The sequence below is a fragment of the Megalops cyprinoides genome, chromosome 2 (assembly GCF_013368585.1).
Source record: "Megalops cyprinoides isolate fMegCyp1 chromosome 2, fMegCyp1.pri, whole genome shotgun sequence".
Classification (NCBI taxonomy): domain Eukaryota; kingdom Metazoa; phylum Chordata; class Actinopteri; order Elopiformes; family Megalopidae; genus Megalops; species Megalops cyprinoides.
In genome coordinates, this window is record NC_050584.1 from 50,409,044 (window position 1) to 50,434,943 (window position 25,900).

Genomic DNA, 25,900 nt, shown 5'->3' on the forward strand with positions numbered 1-25,900 from the left:
AATCTCATGAGGCAGTTTAGCACTATGAGTGAAATCAGCGAGTCTTTGATGGAACACTTGATGGATCCACCCACCCACTGATTTTCAAGAAGCCTCCCATAACTACCATAACCATACTTTACCCGAATTTATAATTAAAACCGACATATGGTCATGAAAAACAGAGCTAAAGCTAGCAATGTCACTGTACACTTAATGATTAAAATATGATCCAACAATTTAAAAATCATTATTTTCTCTTTTATAATAGCAATTATAGCTGACCATTAGAATTCACACCTATATTGTTGTAATGAAAAACAAACAAACAAAACAAAACAAAAAAACAAACGATCCTGTAGCCCCCTTGATTTAGCTGATAGCACAGAATGTAGTCTACTGCTGTCCCCCACTCCGACCCCGCCTCCTTCTACACTCGGGGTAGAGCTACAGCAGAATGCCAAATGGTAAAATGGCTGAGAAGCAGAAACACGAAGGCAGGGTTAAAATAGGACATTACATCCTTGGAGACACACTTGGAGTCGGCACCTTTGGAAAAGTTAAGAGTTAAGTGATATAATTTTATCATGTTATATGGACGTTGCACGGTATCAACAGAAAATCGTGTTATTTCTCTCGTTAATATGAAACCTGCCGGTGAAGCGTGTACGCAGTTGACGTACCTCAGTACGTCTTGAGAATGGAAAAAATCCTTCTATGACCAATGATAAAAAAAACTGCGTAAATGTAATTTGAGAATGGGGAGTGTGTAAAATGTGAATTCTGTCAGTACCGAAGCACAGCGCAGTGCTGTTGCACATTTGTAAATGTGATACATCGAACTCAGGATGTTTCCAATAAATATTATGGTCCATGGTGGAAAACACGTAAATATTGAGAGCTGGAGTTAGCAATGGGGATCGATTGCTGCGAAAAAAAATTAAATCCTCAAAATACCAGTTTACTGTAAATTAAAACATTCTTAGTACATACCTGAAAATGCTGGGAATATTCGGTCGAAAACAAATATCAGTAACGTCTTTACACTCTCCCATATGCCCTTTGCTGATCTGTTTCCTTAATTAATTTAACCCTATTTTCAGTCGATTATTATTTGTTGTTCTGGGTTCTGGGTTGTGACCTTGTACCATTTCTGTTGTATCGACTGTCTTGTTTGGTTGTTAGCTGAACTAAATGCGATACGAAGCTTATTTTAGGGACGACGCTTATGTTCTTTAGGCCTAGTTACCTGGAAAATAACTAGCAATGTTGCATCCTCAGATTTTGTTTACTGTATGGGTACCACTGGGGGAATTCCAAACGGCATAGATAGTCAAGCTAGCTACCGTCATTCCGTTTATCCAAGCACGTTTCGAATTATAGCCGCTGTGCGCAAAGACCAATAAGGTCTTTAGTGTGTTATACTGTCTGCAATATAGTATCGCCATTATAGTTAGTTACATTAAACAATACTCGTTTTGTTTATCAGTCTACTTGAGTGACATAAGGTATGCTATGATAATTATCTTCAAGTGGACTATGTTACCCAAATGTCTTTAGTGTGGACATTCGAAGCATACCTTTAGTGTATTCACAGCATGACAATTCTTGTATGTACTCAGTACGTACTCAGTATGGTTTTGAAGTTTCGTGGTTTTCTTTGTAGCCCCGCGAAGGATGACCTTGGAGATTGTCCATTGGTGGAAAAGAAGATAGCGCTTAATTAATTTCAAGACTGGGTTATGACATTGACGTTTATGTATGACCGTAGCCGACTGTGGGATTTATTAATAACTGGAAACATTTTTGGTCTCTGCAATGTTTTCGGGAAAACAGTCGCTTCAGCTTTTACGCACTCGTCCTCTCTCTTCAGTTCACTTCGCCAGCTACGCTGTTTTGACGCACTGAAATATTGTTGTATCAAAAACCTTATATTTGTCATTTTATAAATAAACTCGCCGTCTCTTGCAAGTTTGTGTAAATGTTCTTTAAACTTTACTTGTGCACTGCTGCTACCCAGTATCCCCAGTAAACAATTAGTATCCCAGAGATGGCGACTTTGGTGTTTTCAGGTATTTCGAAGGACATGTGAAGTAGTTAATTGTGTAATATTGCTAGAATTGAACATCGCGTACTTAAAGGTACGCTTTTCTTTCTCTTTGAAAAGCTTACAACTATGTATGTAGCATATGGTTTTGCTGTCTTTTTTTTTTTTTTTTTTTTTTTTTACAATATTTTTAAACATTTCATGGGGGTTTTAGGACTATTGAAACGTTGTGAAATTAGCTTACTTTGTGTGCTAAATTTTCACAGAGTTTGAAGAACAGTGGGTTAGAATAAATCTCTCAGGTAAAACCTATAAGATACAAAATGTTGTCAGTTTGAAACATGACTGCACAGCAGTGATGTTTAGCAGAGGTTGTCTATTAAGAACATCTTGTCTGTGGTTTCAGTAAGTGTGGTGAAACTTTATTGGGGAAGTTGTTTGACCTTAAGCCTGAGCAGTGGTGCAACTGGACAATAAAAATGAGACCCACAGACACAGGCTTTTTGGTTTATTTTAGAGATTTTATATGAGCTAAATCATGAGATTTCAGCCATTTTGTTTGAGAGATACAGTTAACCATTTTAGTAAAAGTGAAGTGTTTTGTAATTGTTATCAATTAAGAGCAATTCTTATGTAAACCCACACTAGCACAGGAAAACAGGTAAGAGTACTAGATTCAGCAGGTCTGAGTTTCTGCTATTACAATTTCTCATTCCAGGCTCTATTGTGTAGGTATCCCGCTACAGTCCCTAGAATGAATCTGAGACTGAGTAGCCACATGCTGGGATCTTTTCCGCAGGAAAATGGTTCAAAAGAACCTATTTTGGTCATTGAGTGTTCTTACTATAAATGCTACATGGAACTGTGTTTGATCTCCTGTAATGAATTTGTCTGTAATGACAAGAGCAAATGGTGTTTAGTATCTGATAGTTGCAGTTGACCCCCTGGATAGTATTTAATGGTTGTTTAATAATGATGCAGTATTTGAACATTTATCTTTTCACTGTCCCAAATGGTTCCTAAACTATAGATGCCATGAGAAATGGGCATTCTACAGCATATAGATTTGAAATGTGCATGTGTTTTATTTTCTCTAACAAATTATTATAATGAGTAGCATTCAGCAACATGTATAAAAGGAATTACGTATACATTTTAAATGTTTTGATGCCATTGCCGCATCTTCTTTGACATCCATGTGTATGTGTGTGTGTCTGTATTTTTGGCAGTTGGGGAACACCAGCTTACAGGTCACAAGGTTGCAGTGAAGATCTTGAACCGACAGAAGATACGCAGCCTTGATGTGGTGGGTAAAATCAAGCGGGAAATCCAGAACCTCAAGCTGTTTCGCCATCCTCACATCATTAAACTGTGAGTGGAGCCCTTCATTTTATTGTTTGACTCTTGTTTCTCTCCAAGCACACTCATATACCCTGCCTCCTGTTAAAGTAGCAAGCCCATCAATATAAAAACTTGTATGTGAAGGCCCTTATGTCACCTTAAGACTAGTATATGTAGTCTCCTCTAGATTCAGCTATTGTACCTGTGAGCTTTCTGACAAATACCTGACATGTCAGAAAATTTCACTTATGTTACAGTTGTGACTAAATTGTGTGATGTGAACTTATTTTCACTTTCTTGGTTTCGCCGTACTGCTGTAATTGTAAATTTCATCCCCAATGGAATTTAACAAGATGATGAATGCTCCCGTTGTATCCTAGGCACATTAATTTCACATGGAACTTGTTACTTAATATTTTGAATATAGACGGAGCACATCAACTTCATTTCTGAGAACTTACCTGAGAAAAATAAATCAGTGTACATACCACAGTATGTGAAAGTGAAGCGAAAAATGAGCCTGAACTGCCTCTATGAAGGTGTGTAAATAAAGTTGGGTCAATGCAGTGCAAACAGACCAGATCGGTTGTCATGCTCCAGAGTCAGTGAATACTTGACTGTAGATGTCTGGTGGGAACAACACTGAACATGTTGTATTTGCAAGTAAGTGTTTGCAAGCTGCAAAACAAACCAAGTAAAATGTCTTTTTATTGGGAATTTTGTAAATGGGAAGTTCAGGTACAAGAGTCTAGACATGCTGAAGATGCATCTGTACACTGTTCACTCTCTGGGATATCCTTTAAAAATAAACATGCAATCTCTCAAGTTAGTAATTTCACCTCTACCTTATGTGTGCAGGTTCAGGTTAAGGAGATAGATGTGTGAGTAATTCCTCTTTTAGTAAATCCCTTGGGATGGCTTCCCAGGGTTCCCGTGTGTTTTTTTTCCTGTGAGGATAATACTGCTCCAGGTTTATTTTTAGTACTGAGAAGACAGAGGCCATTTCGAACTATGGCAGACATCCGCTATCTGGTGCACCGAATGTTGCTGTCAGTGCAGTGCGGTGCCCAGTTGGACAGCTTCTAAAATAAGCTTTTTATCTATTCGAGTAACAGCCACATTTTCTGTTAGCCTTTGCCAAATAAACTCTCGCAGCTGGGCACTGCACAAAGCATAATCCGAGGGAAACAGGCGTGGAGGCTTTTTCTCTGAAGTGCTATGAGCAACTGTCTCCTCGATTCTCTAATATTTTACAAAGACAAATGTGAATAGAGTAGAATGTAGCTGAGTCCTCAGGGGGAAAAAATCTCAACAGTGTGGCTCAGTTTTGTCAACACAGTTGACCTTTGTCAACATGCGGTCTTGTCATACCAGAGGTTTTCCATGGCCATATCTCCACCTGTCATGTGCTCTTGCTTCAGCCCAGACATAAAAAAAGCTGAACACTTTAATGTCAAACAAGAAATCATTATGATGAAGAAGGCAAATAGCATTCTCTCTCCCGCCTGAGCCAAATGCGTGGTATTATGCTAGGAACTGTTTTGATTATGCTATTCATATTATGCTTCATTTGTCCTGGCTAATGACAATGCAGGCAAGCCAAAAAGCAATGCTGATTTTCAGTGTTATGATTAAACAACACATTACTGCTTATGTCATCTTACAATAGAGGTCACTCTTTGCATTTCAGGTACCAGGTGATCAGCACACCGACAGACTTCTTCATGGTGATGGAATATGTGTCAGGAGGGGAGCTCTTTGATTATATCTGTAAGCATGGAAGGGTAAGAACTGGACATCTTACTCACAAGTCAGTTGGTTGCATTTGTGTGTTGTGAGCAGTATATACAAGGTGAATTAGATTTGCTGTTTCATATAACTCCAGGTCAGGCACAGATGGCATATCTTATTAAAGGTTTTATTCCTGTGGACAGCGTGGGTATTTTTGTATACTTTGCGAACTTTATGGATCCCCTCTAAAGAAAAAATGTTATTCAGAATAAGCAGCATAAATTCCACTTGTCTCAGGCTGTTTAGGGTTTTTTAGAGCAGTGCTCGGCAACCCAAGGAAGCCCTGGGGAAAAGGGAATGCAGTGGTGGAGCTTCAGCCTGCCCTGTAACGGTCTGGTGGGGGGCTGGGGGAGCATGTGTGAACTCCTGCTCCTGTTCGCAGGTGGAGGACACAGAGGCCCGGCGGCTCTTCCAGCAGATCATCTCTGCGGTGGATTACTGCCACAGGCACATGGTTGTGCACCGCGACCTGAAACCTGAGAACGTGCTGCTGGATGGCAGCATGAACGCCAAGATCGCTGACTTTGGTAGGTTCCACCCGGGGGTAGGGAGAGAGAGAATGACAGAGCCCTGCTGAGTTGCTAGGCAACAGGCAGTGTTGATGTCCATTCTGGCGGGGAGCCAGTGAAGCTCGGCGTTATCTGATAGGTGGACTCTCCTTTCCTTTTTGGGCCTGTGCATGGGGGTGGATGATGGAAGGCAGGGGAGGAGAACTAGTGGGGCGTATTTGATTCTGTGGGAGGAGGTAGAGACAGGCAAGCTGGTTGGAGCTTAAAGGCAGGTGGTCTTAAAGCAGGATAAATTCATTAACAAGGGCTTCAAAGGGTGCATTTTTGAGTATTTATTAAAAGACTGATCGTCTGCCTCCAGAACAGTGTGTGTTGCCTTTTAAAGATTGGCATACCCCTTCCCTTTTTATTTATTCAATTTAACACAGGAAGCAGGAAGTTATTAGAATGTCTGTTTTGTCATTGTGATGAATCAAATTATGTAGGATTTTCAGTCTTGATTGTCGAGGGCTGGAGTGTGCAACTTAGGCATCCAAGTCATTAGCAGCTTAATTCAGCCAATTTAGCCTTGATTGAACCAATTTACCAGCTCTTTGTAGGTGTGAAAGGGCAAATGAGTTAAAAAGAGCTAGAAAACCAGCCAACAAGACTGGTTAACATTTGCAGCAGAATTGCATTAATTCCCCGTCATTAAGTGCCTGCATTTGTTTATGCATCTTTTGGAAAAGTCATTACGTTGTTGTTTCACCAGTTCACCCAATGTACCTTTGTGATATTTACAAATGTCAAACTGTAAACGGGTTAAAAGGAGGTACTGTAATTGTAAAATCCCCTGATCCCTGTCTGTAAGCTGTTTGAGAGACTTTTACATGCTGTTTTAGGGTTTAACCCAGCATGGCATTTCTCTTTCACGATGGTGGTGACTGTGATCTTTGGCCCGTCAGGTCTGTCCAACATGATGTCTGATGGTGAGTTCCTGAGGACAAGTTGTGGGTCTCCCAACTATGCTGCTCCTGAGGTCATCTCTGGGAGGTGAGGAAGATGATCTCCTCTACTGTAAAAACTGTGATGGAAGGACCCTGAACATAGGGTGATGATGTTGTCCCCTCCAATGCTACTCTATGTTTTTGTTGCTCATTGCAGCTATATTTTATAGTTAGGGTTAGCTTCAGTAAATATGAAACTGGCAGTTTTTTAAAAATATTTATCTTGAACAAATGTAGTTTCTCTCCAGAGATGAATGTCTACTTTTATAATATAGCAGCACATGCACTGATTCCTGTCAACTGAATGTATACATGTGAAAGGGCACCTGTGGTGTTTTTCTGAGCAATTATCACTTGTTTCAGTTCTTTTATTATTTCAGATATGCATTAGTTGGATCTTGTTTAAATTCTCTGGAACCATTTAACTGTGTAATGAATATGACGCCCCTCCCAAGGAAAGCATTTGGTTGGATATACTAGACTCGCACTAAGCAGATGAGCTTTTTCAAAAGCTTGATAGTTCTGTGGAGAAGAACCTTACAGTAGGTGCCGTTTAAATCCCATTGCCAGTCATTTGTGTTAAGGTGGCACGTCTCTCTAGGCTGTATGCAGGCCCTGAGGTGGATATTTGGAGCTGCGGGGTCATTCTGTATGCCCTGCTTTGTGGGACGCTGCCCTTCGACGATGAGCACGTGCCCACCCTGTTCAAGAAGATCCGAGGGGGCGTGTTCTACATCCCGGAGTACCTGAACCGCTCGGTGGCCAGTCTGCTCATGCTGATGCTGCAGGTGGATCCCCTGAAGAGGGCCACGATCAAAGACATCAGGTGCCTTTTACAGCTCCCATCCATTTCCACGTCCTTCTTGGCAGCTCGCTTGATATTGTGACCCCTCTTCTTATTGTTGTTTTCTAAGGCTTTCGAAAGGGTGCTCCTTTGCAGGTGAAGCATAATAATAACCCTGAATCTTAGAAATTGAATTTGACCGTTACATTACTGTCATTTAGCAGACACTGTTATCCAGAGAAACTTACACAGGTTGCAGTTTTTACATGTTTATCCCTTTATACAGGTGAATTGTTACTAAGGCAATCCTGGGTCAATTACCTCGCCCAAGTGCACAGCAGCAGTGCCCCAGCAGGGAATTGAACCAGCAACCTTCTTGCCACTATGCTACACTGAAAGCAGACATGTTGTAACAGTTGCCTTTGGCTGTCTTTACCAGGGAGCATGAGTGGTTCAAGCAGGAGCTCCCCGGTTACTTGTTTCCGGAGGACCCCTCGTACGACGCAAACGTCATCGACGAGGAGGCGGTGCGGGAGGTGTGCGAAAAGTTTGAGAGCACAGAGTCGGAGGTGATGAGCAGCCTGTACAGCGGGGACCCTCAGGACCAGCTAGCCGTGGCCTACCACCTCATCATCGACAACCGCCGTATCATGAACCAGGCCAGCGAGTTCTACTTGGCCTCCAGCCCGCCCACCGGCTCCTTCATGGAGGAAGGCATGCCGCTGCCCCCGGGGGTCAAGCCGCACCCGGAGCGCATGCCCCCTCTGCTGGCTGACAGCCCCAAGGCTCGCTGCCCCCTGGACGCCCTCAACACCACCAAGCCCAAGCCGCTGGCCGTCAAGAAGGCCAAGTGGCACCTCGGCATCCGTAGTCAGAGTAAACCCTATGATATTATGGCTGAGGTGTACCGCGCCATGAAGCAACTAGAGTATGACTGGAAGGTACATTCTCTCCTTGTTTACATCACAGTGGCCTGATATCTTGTGTGGGTTATGCCAACCTAGCCAGGATACCAGAGACTTCTAGTACTCATCCTTTGACAGGATGCAAGCTAAATTTTATTAGTGATGTCAGTTAACAGTAAGGGACTTTTTAAGATCACAAAACAAACAAACAACAAATGGATTAGGAGTAGGCAAATTCCTGGCACAATATGGAGGCAAACTAAATAAATATACATAACTGTTCATTTCAGTTGTACGATAGTGACTGCTCTGGTTCACACCCTGGATGTGAACCTGGTGTGTTGTGCATGACAGGTGGTGAACCCCTACCACCTAAGGGTCAGGAGGAAGAACCCAGTCACAGGGAACTTTGTGAAGATGAGCCTGCAGCTATACCAGGTGGACAATCGCAGCTACTTGCTGGACTTCAAGAGTATTGATGGTGAGTCCTGCTCACTGCACAGTGCCTAGTAGCACATTGACCAAAAGACCGTGGCACAAACAGCTGCATAGATGGGTAGGGGAATTTCTTCCATGCGGTGTAAACCCAGAAAGTTGCTTTTGACCTAATGTGACAACAGTAATTACGGTCTCCAAACGCATTTAAACTGGGAAGTGCTGATTAATGCCCTCCCGTCTCCTTCTCACCGCAGATGACGTCATAGAGCAGAAGTCGGGCTCGTCCACCCCCCAGCGCTCAGGGTCGGCCGCGGGGCTCCACCGACCGCGGCTGAGCATCGACTCGGCCTCGGTGGTGGTGGAGATGCCCCAGCTCAGCAGCTCCTTGCCAGGATCCCTGACAGGCAGCACCCCCTTGCTGGCACCCCGCCAGGGTAGCCACACCATGGACTTCTTTGAGATGTGTGCCAGCCTCATCACCACGCTGGCGCGCTGAGGGGGGGCATACCCCCCCTAACATGGACACATGTGAGTCATGTCCGCTGTAAATTGTCCAACTGCTGTCCCACACCCTAAACCCACAATTGCTGTGAAATGCCATCACTATAGCAACGCAGAATACCCTCTGAGGTTCTAGAATCCATTGATTATTTTATTTTTGGTTTTATATATTTTTTTAAAGAAATTATAGTTGCAAATTATATAAATACATAATAATCATGTATACATGTATGATATATTTATATTATCTCTTAGTTTGTGAGTAAGTTGTTTGAATAATTGAAAGGGCATACCAAAAATGAAGTCTATACTTAAAAAGAAGATTCAAATTATTTAGAGATTTCAGATTTTATTTATTTTTTAATGATTGTCTTATAGTTTGTAGTTTCATTGTTTAAGTACTGTCCTGAGGTTTCAGGTTCTTACCTTGTATGTTACAGTAATCTGAATTTAACGCTTTCACATGGGCAATAGTTGTAGGTAAGAGCAGACTAGCAACAAGGCAATAAAGGCAGGCTGTTTTCAGCAGATACTGAAACGCCATCTGTGGTCGCGCACCATGTCACCCACAAGTTAGCACAATTCTTGGGTGTAGTTTTTGTGGCCGAAACCTCACCGGGTTATGATTGGTATATAGGAAAGACAATGAATGTACCCACAAAATGCATTTAAGTTGAAAATGACATCAGTGCTGTTTCCATTTTCATGGGCTTTCTCTGCCACAATGGCCCTGACATTTTTGTTTATGTGGCCATATCCTGTGCCTCTCGACTATGTGTTTTTGTCACAATGTCCTTTGACTAGTGGCCTGAGGCCTAGAATATGTCTACAGCGGTCTGGTCATAGTTAGAAATTTTCCTGACTGCAATTAAAAAACTATGAAGTCTGTGATTTTGGAAGAAAACACCTCTGTCTTCAAAAGAATAAACTTGGGATTAACTTGACTTCTTAAGAGTGTTATCCAGGCATGAACAAAATACAATAAAAAAGCACAACTACTCAATTATCAAACAGGCAAGTTAGCATTTTATGAATGGGCACAAAGGAAATGCTGTTTTTAAGAAAAAGAGGCATTCATTTTTTATCACTGATTTTGAAGACATTTAAATCTCAAAGGAAGTGACATGCAATTTCTTTTGTGATTTTTGTGATAACAAGCGAATGAGTTATGTTCAGTCTGTGATTGGTGAATTGTTAATTGGGATGGACAGAGGGAAAATTAGTATCAGAGCAAGCAGGGTTCAGGTGTTACCAGGATAACCTGGCAATGGGAGTACAGAACTAGGTGGTCTTGAATACCAGTACACAGCCCTGTGTCATCACAGGAGGAGGGAGGCAACAGCACTCCCTTTTCTCCATTTACTGACTTAATCGACCCTGCAGTTCCTTTCAGTAATTGGAAGCTATAGGCAGTGGTACAGAACGGAAGTGCAGAGTGAGCGAGGGCCTCTGCTGGACTGTGAAGGCCATGGATTCAGCCCAGATCCTTGGCTGCAAGAGGAAAGCAGAGTAATTAGTCTCTGCATCTTTCGCTGGAAAGCAGCCAGCACAGAGAACCTCAGAGAGAATGCAGCAGTCTGCCCAGCTAACGTGATGATTGTGCGACAACTGTATTTTTTGGAATGAAAGTCAAACCTTTGATTCGAAGAAATTCACTTATTGCTTGTATTGGATATACAACCATACAAAGTCAGTGGAAAGGTACAATTGAGCTTGGCTAGGAAGTGAATTGTATTGTGGCTGCCAGTGTCAGACAGGGCTTGAATCCTTGCACTGAGCACTGAATTATATGTATGGCATTTTACTTAATATTCTTCTTATGCTTTACCTATTGATAGTCACATTTTTAAGCAGTCAAACAGATTTGGTTAATTAGCTCAAAGCAAACACCCGGTTGCCTTTTTCCTGAAAAGGTCTGGTGTCTTGATTTGCAGTGGTGTGTGTCTGCTGAAGCCCTGCCAGAGATCAAAGCCAAGGACGATAATTAAGAGCCACTGAAAACTTTCTCCAGTTGCCTTAAATACACTGTACTCCATTTTTGTTTGAATATGTCTGTAATGCATATTTATGTTCATACAACTATTTATTAGTGCTGTTCACTGTATTTAACCTCACTTCTCAGAAGTTACTGTGAATCAATGAAGACTGTAAGGTAGGAAGTGACAGGAAGGCCTTCTTTGTATGATTCAGAATTGTGCCAACACGTTGTTCCAAAACCAGGCATGCAACTGAAACGTAGTGAGGTAAAAGGCTGAAAGGGTAACACTGTGTGGATTCTCAGTCTCCATAGAAACTACAGAATCACTCAAGTGACCAGGAGCTTACCAAGGCTTCAAGGCTGTAGCAAGCCATAAACAGAATTTTCCTTTAAAGTCGGGGAAGGCCAGGCTGAATTTATTACAATAGTGATGATTGGCTGAGTCTACTTGTACATGTACTAGCCAGCCAAATAAAAAAAAGAAGAAGAACAGCACATGGGGATATAATCACACTCACTTACATGTCATAACTTAACCAGCAGTAAACAGATCTACAATCTGCCCTACCCCCCACTAATTGCTCTCCAGCTTTGGCCTTCCTGAAATTCTATGCCTACCTTTCATATACTGTACCAAGTGGGGAGTCCTCCTGCTGAGTGCATGGGATTGTGTTACTGTGTGTTTTGTACCATGTTGATTTGTAATGTCACAAGAAGCTAAGGTGTTGTGTCATTTATAAACGAATGTACAAAAAATTACACTGGGACTGGCACAGATGTAAAAAAAAAAAAAAAAGTGCTGTAATATTAAGATGCCAGTGCAACTAAGACAGTGTTTTCACCGATTTAGCACTGATCATGATTGATGTTCCTGTAATGTATTCATGGAGTCTTCAGAAAAAAGTTCCAGATACTTGACCTTTTGTTGTCCTACCTGTTAAAACATGGAATGGATTGCCAAACTGTGCTAAGGTATCTATGTCAAATACTTTTATAATCAACGCCACACCTGCTTATAATCACACATCAGTACCTTGCCATGGGTAGTGGGATTTTTGCACCTCTTCAGACACTGAAAATGCAATCCAGTTGGGCTGAGAGGAAGCTCTGATTGCAATACCGCACTTCGATTCTGCCCTCTGCTGCTGTAAACATGCAAATGCACTCAACGGGGGCTTTAGTCCAGATTCACTGCATTGCAGTGCTTTAAAAATGTGGAAAATGAAATGAGGTAGTTTTTCCGGGAAAAAAAAGCATTAGTTTCATTATTTTCAAAAGAAAATGATCTGCATAAATATACAGGGCCTGCAGGCTATAACTTATAGTTTTGGCAATTTCAGACTAATTATGCATCAAGCAGGTTTGCATTGCTATTGCGTGGCAGGTGCTATGTAAACCGTACTGTAGGGTTGCCTGATGGAGACGATTGTAACCAAAGTGTCCACGCTGTCACAGTTCCATCATATGTAATGTTTGTCTGCAGACGTGTTTGTGTTGGATGCGTCCTGTGTTGTGTCTCAATCAGTGGCTGTCGCTGCATTTTGTGTAAAACGGAGGGGCTGTTGTGTACGTTCTCGCGTTGGCGTTGTGTGATAAGTCAACAGATAGGCTTCAGCCTGCAAATCACTGTCTGTTTTGTCTTTGTTTGGTTTTTGATTTCACCTGTTCTGCAATGCATGGTGTTGCTGTTCTGATTTGCACTTTAATAAATATTTATTGAAAAAATAAATCTGTGCATATTGTCTTTTTTCCCCCCACATTTATTGCATTCACACTCATCAGACTTTTCACTGTACCAGCTTATAATGAATATATATCGAGCTTGAGCATGTTTGTTGTTTTATGAAACAGTGAAACAAAAATATTAAACCTACTAGGCCCTAGTCTATCTTTAAGGGCTATGACAATATTACCAACAAAAGGACTCAAAAGACATTCAAGTTATGATGATAGGGAATTCGTTTTATTTCTGGGTCAGACTTACTACTTGTTCTACCCCACTGTATTGATAATTGGATTGTGGTTGGTCACTACGACTACAAAGATGCTGGAGAAGTGCTTCTCCTTCTTAATGAGTCTTGTTATACATCTATGTGCAGTCATTTGTACAAACCACTGATACACCCATCATTGACACTTCGGTTTTCTTTCCTTAAAGTGTTAACGTACAGTTAAACAGAAAGTGCCAGTATAAAATGAAAACATTTATTAATTGTAACAGATAACACAGAAACGTAATATTTTTGTTCAAAGACAAATATAGTGCAAAACACAGCACTATATCAAACATTTTATCCCCATTCCTAATACTTATTAGTTTGTTAATAAATTGTGAGATCTTCAACTGTATTTGCATCACATTCTAGATAGTAAACAATCATTCAATAAAAACACTTGCAGTTAGCAAAGGCATGACCATTCTCAGCACCCACAGACACCTTTCTTGTGGTCTTCACCAATGGATAGTTAAGATACATATTTTTTGGATCTATGAATCTGACAAATCTGGACCTGACAGGTGGCTGCCGTGCCCAAATTAAGCAAGACAATCTCTCCAACTCCAGCATTCCACCAACAAGAATTTCTGGTCAATAAACCACATGCATCTGTAACTTCTGGGTTTGCCATTTCTGAGCCAGTTGGATAACTGCTACGACCAACGTCACTCCGGTTTCAAACATCAGGAAGAGGCTGGCCTTTTAGCTTCTGTTATTATGTTTCAATCTTTTTTCCTTTCCCCGCAAATCTAAACTGAACATTTTTGACCTAAAGGTGAACTAAATTAAATTTTCACTTTCCCTTAATCCCACACTACATGTAGTCCACTTCAGGCACCCACTGATAAGTGCCCCATTCCATCTGATGACCTTGGGAGTCCTAGTTTGTTCTGAGTCTGGACTAAGACTGTCATGGTTTCCCATTCAAACTGAACCTCTTGACTTTTACTTCCATGTTATCCAGGGCTCCTGCACTGTCACCGTTATTAAACAAAAACAAAAGCAACAACCACAAAAACAATAGCTGGAAAAACAAAAAAAGCCGTTCTTCACCAATACAGCAGAGGAAAACCTTGTGACTTGGCTAGATAAATCCTTCGTATTACCAGCGTTTTTAACTTGTGAGTGTTTCTCCACTGTGTAACACAGTCAACAACACACAGTGACCTATGGCCTGTGGCACCCTTCCAATCTCCAGATTGTTCTTTCCATGCTAACTGTGGGAACAAAGCACACAAACACATAGGAATGCATTAAACGCCAGGCTGTAAGTATAAATAATTCAATAGGTACCTCAAGCATGCTGTAAAGAATGCTCCTCAGAATCCAAATTCCTGCACATGACAACCCACCATGAAACCAGTTCACTATGTTCATGTTTAATATGAGAGGCCTGGGGACTAGGCTTTGAGTTCTGCCTATCAGATGCCCAGTCTAGCTCATTACAGAGCAATCACTAATAGCAGCTCCAACAAACCCCTTCAGTAATAAATCACTGATACTCACATAATATAGTGCATTCTCAGCCTGATGAATGCATGAGCCCAGAGGTCAGAGCCGCAGTGAAAGCGATGTGTGAGCAATGGCACTGACAGTGATACCAGAGTGACAGACTTACCTGAGGGAAGGCTGGGCAGATCCGTCATCCACGCTGTCAGCGTACAGCTCTGGCGGGGGCAAGATCTCCATGTCTGGCAGCTGCAAATCTTCTTCCTGTTCACCGCTTGAGAGGACATTGAGCACAGTCACACTCCAATAAGCTAAGGAATGCTCAACAGTTACTTTGGATCCAGGCCTGCGTTGCAACATGGCTTTTTAACAGGAATAACAAACCTAACCAAACCAGTCCAACGGGAGACGTCAGGAGACTATTACACATTTTCCAGATATGTGCACTTATTCATGAAATACTTACAGGTATGCTGGCTCCACTGCAGGAAACAACAGGCCTATGTACAAAAGCAAAGTAAGGAAACAATTTAATTTAAGTGACATCTCATTTATCCACAGTATTTTACATACAGGCTTTTATGACCAATCAGATCATTGACTCCAATAGCAAGCAGGCAATAGTGTGGAATAAGTTATTTTAGAATGCAAATGTTACTTTTAATCTTACAATTATTTGCTTCACTGGTATGCTTACTAATGGAAATTTAGACTGCTTGTATTTAAACCCCCCACACAAATTGTTTCCCATTTGAGTTACCTTGGACCTGTTAGAGTTATATATTGCTCTCAAACTTACAGAACTACATTCCAGATTCAAGATTCCCAACCACAAAACACCCAGTACTTACAGCTGTTCCAGATTTAACTTGCATAAGATATTTACTTACTTGGTTCTGCTTCAGTTCTTCATACGTAATTGAGCAATAATTGAGTGGGAAAGAAGATAAAGGACAGTTACATGACTGTATACAATTCAGAATTTACTGAAGACATTTACATTAATAAAAAATACATCTTACATTTCTTCAGTGTTGTTTTCTGCCACAATTTCAGTAGTTTCTCTCTGATGCTGGAAGAAGGTTGCCAGTTTCTGAAGTGCCTCATGTCTTGCGCTAGGATTAAAAAAATATATATATATGTAAAACACTGTGAACAGTTATACATACAGTTAACAGAAACCATCACAGCTGGTAAACTGCACTTAAAAAATAAATAAGAATCAAATACTGTGCCTGTACTGATCAGATTATTTTTTCCAGGTCTTGAGCATTGCAAAAAAAAAATGTTATTCATTCCAGTATCTGGGCTCAGGCAATGCATAATGCAACATAACAGACACTGTGTAATCATATAATTAAGTAAAATGGCATCTTTAAGAACTTCCAGTAGAGAACAATTTCCACCAGCAGAGGAGATATGAATCACCCTATGAATTCCAAATTACACTTCTGTTTAGTAATTTATTGTTTGTAAGAACTAAGCACAATTTTTTTCATCTTTTGAACTGCACCAACTTTTCAAAGTGCATAATTGTAGTATTGATTTTTTTCCTTTCCACTAGCTTAAGTATGGTCTTTAATGGAGAATCCAACCTTGTCTCACTGTAATCAATGGTTTAGAAATTGTGCTGGAAATAGCTGTGCTCAGGTAGAGAGAGGAGGATTGTTTCAAGGTTTTTTTGTTTTTGTTTTTTTTTTTTACTCACTGTGCATTGCTGTCCTCTGATATGCCATCGTTGAAGGTGTGCTCAACATCAGTCTGTTGGCAAACTGCCAGGATAAGAGGAACACAACACATTCTCTACAGCAGGGCTTACACTCAGATGGTGCATGCAGTTTATTTCATATTACGTGATATCTTTTAATATATTAAAAATCAAACACTTAAAGGCTTGAAAACAATCGCAAAAACTATTTGTTGTTAAAAATGTTAAATATCATATTGACTGAAATCATGTCAGCTGAAATATTAACATACTAAATGCAGCATTAATCTCAATGTAAACCCTATAATATTAAATATTTTACAATGTCCCATTGAATAGTAGTTCACTGTAGTTAAATATGTGCTGTTCTGAGTCACCCTTTCTAATTTACCACGTGATATCAAAATACAGAATTCACAAGACATGCATGATACATATTTTGCCAAGGGGCAGAATGGTCATCATAAAGTAGGGTGTTATAACTGTATTGCCAGAAAACTGCACAGCAGCAATAGATTTCTTCCCATAGCCATTTGATGCAATAATGCTGGGTAAAAGAATGAAATAAGAGTCAGAGCCCTTCTGCACATAATAGTCTCATGCTGTTGGCTATGTGAATTAGAGAACAATTTCATGAAAATAAACTGCACAATACTGTGCATCTTTAGCTAGATGACGTTAGTGTCATTTAGGCCGTTTAGTTCTACTGCCCTGCTTATATTTTAAGCCTGAACACCTTCCAACAAATCCCCCCAACATACTCACACACACTTTCTGAATGGCTGAGTCACAGTAAAGTGTATAATTTATGTTTACTGTAATGCTAAATATGATGGAAACAAAGATATTTTTATTCAGTGATGCAGTTTGTACCAGGGGTTTTTCGGGCTGCTTTGGTACTTGCTGTCAATGACATTAAAATCTACTAAAATGCCTCCACAAGAACACTGAAAATATATTTGTGTTTTCAGTATATATTATACTGCATGTCAGCAATAGTTCAACGAACAAATTGGTGATTGGCTTACAAATAAAGCAACCAGTACAAATATCGCAGCAGTCTACTTTACACTTTGACTTGTACTCACGCATTTCAGGCATTGAGACAGTCCGACTGTGCCCCCTGAAAGAATCAAAACCCCCTTGGAATGAATAAATAAAGTGCTGACTGGTCAACAAACACTTTCTTTGTACACAAAGACATACATGCATACAAACAAAGAAATCTGCACCCAGGAATGTGGTACATATAGCTGGGAGCTTTCAATGACACCTTTCCTTTAACTTTTTTTTTCTCTGATATTTTGGAAGAGAAAATTTTGATGAAAAATGAACTCCAACTCCTGCATTGAGTTACACTACATGTTGTTAATCAAACATCCCCTTCCCCCACCATCTATACAATGACCAGGACAGAGCAAACTGAAGTGACGCTAGGTGTTCCTGCTCTTAGACTCACTTGTTTTCTGTGGGAGACAAAGTGTCTTCATCATCACATGTCCATTCCTCACTGTCATCTGTAACTGTGGAGAAATAAATATTACATTACATGCAAAACATCACAATCACAGTGTATTTCCTTGACCAGCCTTTTTGCACATATAGTAAGACTTACAGCTGCCAGTGGACAAGGGGTAGTGATTTGAGGACCTGGAAAAAGTAGAACAGCCTTCTTTTACTTGACAGATGATTTAAAACAAAATAGGCCTTTGGATTCACAGTCCATGAGATGTTTTTTTTTTTTGAGAATTACTGCAATACACTATGAAACCTTAACAGTAATTGTTCTGTGTTAAGAGATCAATATTAATGCCTCAGAACATTTTAAAGAAAGACTCTAGAATGGACAGCAATGGCTACCTGCTGCCCACACTGGCAGTTTCTCCTTCAGTCGCAGCGCTGCGGCCTGCTGCCTGGGATGCCTTCTTCCCCAGCTCCACCATCTCCTTGATGTCCAGCTCCACACTTTTTACAGACACGTACCCATCTATAAGCACATCCACAACCACACAGGCTGGAACTCAGTCAGAGTCAACACACTTAGTTATGTATGGGCTAGACCTAAGACTATTTAACACGGATAAATTCCCTCCTTACATCTGAAGGGGGAAGAAAAAAATCTGCACTTTGGAAGTAGATGCTGCCAGGTACTGCCAACCCAATGGTATACGTTGGGGGTGGACTACCGACTCACATTTGTTGTTGTTGTCCCTGGCCAGCCATTTCCCTTTGGGACAGTTGGTGGTGCGGATAATGCTGACAAAGTCCCCACTCTTCACAGGCAGGTCATTCTTGCGGCCCTTACTCGCTTTAGTGACCCTTGCCTGGTACATAGCCTCCTCCTGCCCTGTGATCTGGTTGGATAAGGAGAACAAGTGCACAAATACTGTTTGCACTGCAGCTTACACGTGACAAATAATGTAAAGAATTTTGCATTAGGCACCTAATCCTAGGCTTAATCCACATTAAATGACTTAAGATGCTTTTCTTTCCTTTGTGAATCACCTAAAACTCTGAAAAACAAGAATTTTTTTGAGGCGCAATGTTTTTATGTTGCCGTGTTTGGGGAAAAAAGATGCCAATACTCTGAGCCTCCGTCTTGTGCTTTTAACTTCAGGTCCCAGAGGAATGCATTCCTGAAAGTTTTCTAGGTCTCTTTTAGGTCCCCCACCCCTGCAGAGTTGATGAGCCAATGAAAACACTCAAGCCATACGAAGTACAGGCTGGAACGACAATCCAAAGAGACCTGCTTGACAATAACTGTGCCACCCCCCTCTGATTTATAGTTTGATCTTAAGCTACAAAAATCTGTTCATTCTTCAATGCACACTCACTTTGAACTTCTTTTTCATTTCATTTTCTTTCTTCTCCCTCTCTTTCTGTTCTTTTTTCTCTTTTTCCAGACGTTGCTTTTCTTTCTTCTTCAACTCTTTGTCATCATGAGCCTCCGGGCTCACCTTTCGCTCATTTCTGTAAAAGAAGCAATACTGCTTGTTTTAAAACCCCCAGTTGTGATTGGTGTTGTGTTAACTGTAACATTAGAAAGCTGACCATTAACACAGCATGCAAAAAAAAAAAAAATTATTCAGATGCTGATGCTAACTGATGTGTCAGCAAAAAGGAAGTAAGAGCAAACATAGTCATAACCTCTATCTTGTGAACTAATTGCTGTTCACTGTCTTTGCTAGATACATCATGCCACTTCAATAGGGAAACACACAAAGAGCAAGATCACTTCCTTCTCATGTAGTCAATACATACAGTGACCAACGCACACAAGGAGCAGCAGTGTGTTATCGTGGTAAGGAACAGGGCTTGTAACCCAAAAGGCTACTAGTTTGATTCCCTGTGAGGCACTGCTGTTGTACCCTCGGTTACCCAAATGACTTTTAAATATCTAGCTTTACAAATGGAGGATATGCAAAAACTGTATTCTACACAAGTCACTCTGGAGAAGAGTGTCTGCTAAGCAACTGCTAAGCACGGAAAGATATTGTATTCATAACAAAAACAGACGTCACACATGACTTGCAGGTTATCTTGGGTATGAAGTACCTTTGTAACTGTAGATCTAAACGACAGAAAATAGATAAGCAGCACCAGGAAGTCTGGTTCTAGAGACTAGAAGACAATGTGTGGGAACACCTGCTATTTCTACTTTTATATAACAGTGTATTTTATTATTCTTACTCTACATACATGGAAAACCAAACAAACTAAAATGCAGGATTTATTCCTAGGTAGTAATGTAGTTTCTTCCATAAAAGTTACACCAATCAAACCACACTGCATTGGACATTATGGAATTATCAAGATTATCCACTGTAATCAACACCTACAGACTTACTTAAAGAACCAAGAGGTCTTATGAGTTTCTTCACTCTGTAAATAAAAAGAAATAGGTAAATACATAGAGAGGCATATTCGCCTGATAAAAACAATATTTATATTAATGAATGAAATCTCTCAAATCATGTCATTGCAGTAGTAAATCATATTGTTTATAATTATAATATCAATAAATAACATGATAATAATACTAATAAATATGATAATACTAATAATATTAAGCTTTATATGATTTAAAACACTGCTCAAAGATGGTCACCTGGGGACAAAAGAGGCCTGCTCAAAATGGAAAGAATTAAGTGGCTTTCTCATTTATTGCTTTGTAAACTATTTGTGTACCTCACTAAAATGATCCATTTAGAATAGATCCATGTTTGGATTGTATTGTAACTCAATTAGATTAATTCAATTTTGTTACTGTGTATTGCTAAGTGACACTTATCTGACTTAATCGTGCCTCATTGCTCAAATACCCCTATATATCCTGCATGTTATCTGTACAGATACATTTCTATTGCCCTGATGAAGATCCTGATGGATCGGAATGTCCATTTAAGTACAAGCACAAAGAAATGTGATCCTATTGGAGACGCAATGTGTGAACTCCACTTTTTTTTGTCTGTAAACCACCATTTTTTTTCCTAGTTCTTGTGCTACAGATGTACAGTTTTGGATAAAGAAAATCATAAAATGATACTTACTGCTGGTTGGGAATCAGCATAAGGATCTGTAAAACATGCAACAAAAGAACAACAATAACTGATAATGAATGGATGATTACTTAACACATTTTTTGTAGAATTGGTTGAGTTCAACCAAGACAGTTTGTCTTGTTTCCTTACGCATGATAAGCAAGGTTTAGATAAACTCATAACTGTTAACAATTTTGTAAACTAGCTTTAAAAAAACTGCAGAGTTGCATCTTTAGTAGTACATAAGGACACACGCTAATACCAGTCCAGCCACATTATTCAGCCATTGCCCATTACATCTTCGATATGTATGCTCCAGACTTTAAATAGACTATATCAAACAATAATTAGGTTAATTCCTATTCTGTTTAATTAAAATTTGAAATTGCTCTTACTCTTTGGAGGTCCTTTGCGTTTTCGTGTATTTTGACCCCTGCGAAACTTTGAAACAGCCTCCACATCTTCATAAACATTGTCACAGCTTTCATAATGGCTATCCTGGCGAGAACTAAAAAATACAGAATTTAATCAGAGTAGAATAAAATGGCTACAATTCAAAATTTTGCAGAGTGGTGCTCATAGTGTACAACTATCTAAATTACAAAAACATTTGCACCATTCAAATAACATGACTTCCCACCCCCAGATTTTACCCTGATTGTTGTTCACTCTCTTTGTTCACAGAAGAATTAGGAGAAGCAGGTAAAGATTCAAGGACCACGGTCCCTGAAGTGTCGCCCTCTGGAGTCTCAATTGGTGGAACTTCCAATTCTGAATTCCCAAGTTCCACAACCCCCGATTCTGGAACCTCAACATCCGGAGCGACAAGATCTGGAGCTCTAAGGTCCGAAACATCAAGATCCAGAGCTCCAAGGTCCTGAGCTCCATCATCCAGAGGGGTGACATCTGGTGGGTTGAGATCTGGGGGGCCAAGATCCACACTTGCAAGGTCTGAAGTTCCGAGATCTGGAGTTTCAAGGACACCACCTTCAGGAGCCCCATCTTCATAAGCCTCTTGAGCTTCAGGTTGAGATGTCCCAAACTCAGGAAGTTCAGGAACCTCTGATGGTGGAACCTCAAATTCCACAGCCTCACATTCAGTAGCTTCAATCTCTGGAGCCTCAAGTGCCAGATTCTGAAGTGTTAGAACCTCAGGTGCTGGAACAAATACAGAAAAGAACCATAACAATGACCTCTTAGTACCATATGTTCCATATGTTTTTCCTAGCCGCAGGTTAACAAATAGTTGTGCCTTGTGGTAACTTTAAGAGGATTTCTTGCTGGAATTGATCAGGACCAGTCATTTTTTAAAATGGTCTGTGTCCATTGATTGTATAAACTTCAAGGGAAAAAACCAATGACATTGTTACTGCTGCAAAGCATAACATACAATTTCCAGAACACAAAAGGATTAGTTACCACTCTCCACATGAGCCTCTGGTGCTGTGGTCTGGTAAGAACTGAGATCCACAAATGGGGGCCTAGGGGGCTTCTCTGGTGAAGGACCCAAAGAGTCCAAGTCTGGGAGAGGCTTTCTTGGTGGTGAAATTATAGCCTGCAAACTTGGCTGTAAGTCCCCTGTCCCATGTTCAATAGTCCCGTCCAAAGTAGGCGAGGACTGCCCTTGAGCGCCAGAGAAAATAAGTGGTTACAAAACTGTGGAAACCATTTCAACAGCTTAGTTAGCTTTGTGCAGCAGCACAATGACCCATACAGAGAGCACATGTGTAAAATGACAGCCGGAAAACATGGCTATGTCTACTATTCCTTGAGATCATGACTGAGCCATAGTACATTCAAGATCTCAACATCTGCTATCACAAATATTTATTTTTTAAATTGTGGAAAAGAATCCTAAAGGGGAAAGAACTTTGGGAAAATAAATTCTTGATTTGACAATATTCATATGGTGAGAATACAGTGGTAATAGTGATTATATATATTTTTTTATTCCCTTTCAGATTGCCTTTGGTCATACTTACATCATTAGGTCTTCTTTGTCCTTTCTGGAAGATCATACCATGCACAAAAATGCCATTTTTCGTAAACAATTTGGCAATATGGGCAGTTAATGATTTTGTGTTGATTTAGTAATGATTTAGTGTAGGACAAACAAATTAATTCCACTATGTTTTGTTCAAAACATCCATGGAATTAAGGTCCTAAGACTCCCTTAAACTGTCTCATTGAAACATGAGATATGATTACTCTAACTCACAGTCATCCCGACAATGACAGAAATCTAGGTGTACACAACCACAATGGCATGCATGAAATACCTGAAATACCAGACCTTCATTCAGGATGAAAAGTTTGCAAGGGCACAACTCCAGCATTGCCGTTTGTCTCTTTTTTATACACCCTTTGAATGATCCTCTCTACACAGATCAGTCAAATAACATTGACAATTCAACATATTGTCATATCAACTCTTCAACAAATGTGTGAACTGAGCACAAAACTAACAAACCTTTTGAATTCCATGTGCATCGCTTTCAAGACCTGGTCAATTGCATAGGCAAACATTGGGCCAAAACTGATTTAAAATAAAAACCCAGCCTTTAATAAAAAGTTAAGCTACATCCCCAGTCTCCAACTGGAGGGGATCAAAATACAGATTAAGTAGAATTCTTACTTTGCATAAGCACACAGGCTACCACGTGAAACGAGTTCCAAGGCCATGTGTTCAGACTGGGAGAAGTTTAACTGGTAGGACAGGCACAACATGGCCCAAACATTGACTATTCAATCAGGACTTACTGTGTGATGGGCCATCGATCTCATCTGGAGAAACACACGCTGCAGTGGCCTGATGGGTAGCTGTGGGTGGATTGTTGGGAACGTCCCCAGACGGGTCCTCATAGTCTATGGGAGGCAGCTCAGGCAGTGGTCGGTTGGGGGTTAGTACATTAGATTGATCCCCGTTGACAGGGGAAGCACTATTTGGCCGGCTTTGTGACAATGAGTGAATGGGTGAAAATTTCTTCTTTGCTTTTTCCAGAGCATTAAGAACCCTCTGATCACAAGGTGGGGTCCTGCTCCCTGTAGATGCTTCCTCTGCCCCCTCATCAGCTGAGGGCGGAGTTTCTGCCCTCTCTGAGTTTGGAGACTGGGGTTCAGAACCTAGACCTGCCTCATGGGGAAGGTTCCCATTCTCCAGTTTTGGGGCCTCCACTTCCGTCACCTCAACTGTTGGTGCAGGCTGTTTTGCCACTGGACTGGTGTTAGCAGGGCCCTCATTGTTTTCTGGAGATTCTTTTCCTGACTTGGATGTTTTTGATTTAAAGGGTAGGAAGGCCTTTTTCTTGGGTGTGAGGCTTTTGGCTGGAGGGGCTGGGTCAGGTTTCTCTACTTTTGGAGGCACAGGCAGCACAAGGGGCAATTTTCCATCTTTGAATGCCTGCTTCACAACATCTCCCTCTTTTTTCTGCTGATGGTCCAATAATTCTGTGTTAAAGTTGGAATCTCGAACAGGGTCTTTGGGTTTCAAAGATGGTGGGAGGGAGAGGGGCCTCTTAGCCTCGGGTCCAGGTTTAGCATCTCTGAAGACAACTCGGGGTATGACTGGCATCTTGTTCTCCACAGCTGAATTGATAGAGCTCAGAAGGGAAACTCGAGCACCAGGAGGGGGGATGAGTTTTGGCTTCTCCGGAATGGCAGGTTTGTTCTTCATCTGTTTTAAGGCGGCCTCCTCCTGAAACTTGGCCCTTAGGGCTTTGAAGTCCATTGAACCCTCCTGTGGAGGTTGAATAAATTCATTCACCTTAAAATTCATTACTCTTCAAAAACACTGAAAAAAGCTGAAAAGACAATGCTAATTCAGTCAGCAGTGTGATTGTCAAAAGGCTACTGGCTCCATGGTTTATAATAATCAAATCATTGTGGGCCAAAATTCTTCCATTCACAGTAATGCAGCAGATTTCACTTACTTATAATATCTAAATTAAAAGCAATAAAATAATATTAGCAAATACAGGGTGGCAATTTATTTCTTCAGGTATTGATTATAGGACGTGATACAATATTTTAGAGTCCATGAGTTTAAAGATTAAAGTGATTTCCTCTTCAATTCAAAAATATGAGGGTGGATAGGGGTGCAGTTTAGAAGTTGCAGTGTCATTAATCAGAAAAATGTTATTACAATCTTCCATCACACTGCCATTTCAAATGTATTTTTACTGAAAGTGCCCTCGTGTGAAGAACACAATTAAAATGTATGCAGTACTTTCGAACACAACTCTTTATTGTTAACAGAACAACAGATAAGTGAGTGCCCGTAAGGCAACTTGTAACATCAAACTTCAATCTGCATTATCCATGTGATAGCACAAATACTGCACCACTGTTGTGTTATTATCGAACACAGGCAGTAAACAGAGTTAAATTACATCACGAGGAACGAGGAATACGAAATGCGCCCGTTTCATTGCTTGAATCCAATTAAATATTAAGTGGGAATGAAACATCATTAAATCTTCCAAGTTCGTGTTCCACCGCCAGGTCGTAACTGAACTTAATAGCATCACAAAACTCAAACACACCATTTCCTCGCTGCCTTACCTGCTCCATTGTGCGTGTCGTCGTATTTCCTTAATGAATCGATAACAGCTCTCTGTTGTATTTACTTTTTCAAAAAAATCATGCTTGTTTATTTGACTTTCAGTACCCGACGTCGCAAGTAGGGAATAATCCACTTCGTTTTTTTTTCCTCTAGTTTATTTCCCTGAGGAACACGTCTCTGTAAGAATCACAAACAAGACGGGGTAGCAAATGCTTAACATGCGTGCGCGCACTCGTATATATCACCTGTCTACAAGGTCTGGTTAAGAATACCAGCGTGCGCGTTAGGCTGATCTTTATTGGCGTTTGCGATGGTTTCGGTCTTGGAATAAAGTTTGAAGAGAACGTTCAAGCGCAAATGAGAGAGTTGGTCCGTCTTGTTAAAC

General features: G+C 40.6%; 2 protein-coding genes across 2 annotated transcripts; one reads left to right on the plus strand and one right to left on the minus strand.

Annotated features, from left to right (window-relative positions):
* Positions 1-435: 435 nt before the first annotated feature.
* On the plus strand, positions 436-11,129 carry prkaa2 (protein kinase, AMP-activated, alpha 2 catalytic subunit). The gene is made up of 9 exons (XM_036520840.1): positions 436-545; positions 3,256-3,397; positions 5,058-5,151; positions 5,541-5,685; positions 6,612-6,699; positions 7,255-7,479; positions 7,877-8,378; positions 8,697-8,823; positions 9,035-11,129. The coding sequence occupies exons 1-9, from the start codon at positions 437-439 to the stop codon at positions 9,274-9,276; spliced, it is 1,674 nt and encodes a 557-aa protein (XP_036376733.1). The 5' UTR covers position 436; the 3' UTR covers positions 9,277-11,129.
* A 2,431-nt stretch (positions 11,130-13,560) lies between these two features.
* On the minus strand, positions 13,561-25,900 carry LOC118771666 (titin). Its single transcript, XM_036519677.1, has 19 exons — positions 25,515-25,900; positions 23,715-24,690; positions 22,374-22,577; positions 21,608-22,112; positions 21,350-21,462; positions 20,964-20,989; positions 20,261-20,295; positions 19,248-19,383; positions 18,608-18,767; positions 18,274-18,400; positions 18,029-18,063; positions 17,873-17,936; positions 17,502-17,536; positions 16,414-16,477; positions 15,728-15,820; positions 15,596-15,612; positions 15,172-15,205; positions 14,875-14,979; positions 13,561-14,473 (listed from the first exon to the last, which is right to left on the minus strand). The coding sequence occupies exons 1-19, from the start codon at positions 25,521-25,523 to the stop codon at positions 14,470-14,472; spliced, it is 2,742 nt and encodes a 913-aa protein (XP_036375570.1). The 5' UTR covers positions 25,524-25,900; the 3' UTR covers positions 13,561-14,469.

Excerpts from the sequence above, each read along its gene's own strand:
- prkaa2 (XM_036520840.1), top strand. The coding sequence starts at position 437 with ATGCCAAATGGTAAAATGGCTGAGAAGCAGAAACACGAAGGCAGGGTT. Across the intron at positions 5,152-5,540 it reads ATATCTGTAAGCATGGAAGG|GTGGAGGACACAGAGGCCCG; the intron begins GTAAGAACTGGA and ends TCCTGTTCGCAG. Across the intron at positions 5,686-6,611 it reads CGCCAAGATCGCTGACTTTG|GTCTGTCCAACATGATGTCT; the intron begins GTAGGTTCCACC and ends TTGGCCCGTCAG.
- LOC118771666 (XM_036519677.1), bottom strand. Across the intron at positions 17,537-17,872 it reads TTGTCTCCCACAGAAAACAA|GGGGCACAGTCGGACTGTCT; the intron begins GTGAGTCTAAGA and ends TGATTCTTTCAG. Across the intron at positions 14,980-15,171 it reads GCAGTGGAGCCAGCATACCT|CGGTGAACAGGAAGAAGATT; the intron begins GTAAGTATTTCA and ends TGTCCTCTCAAG.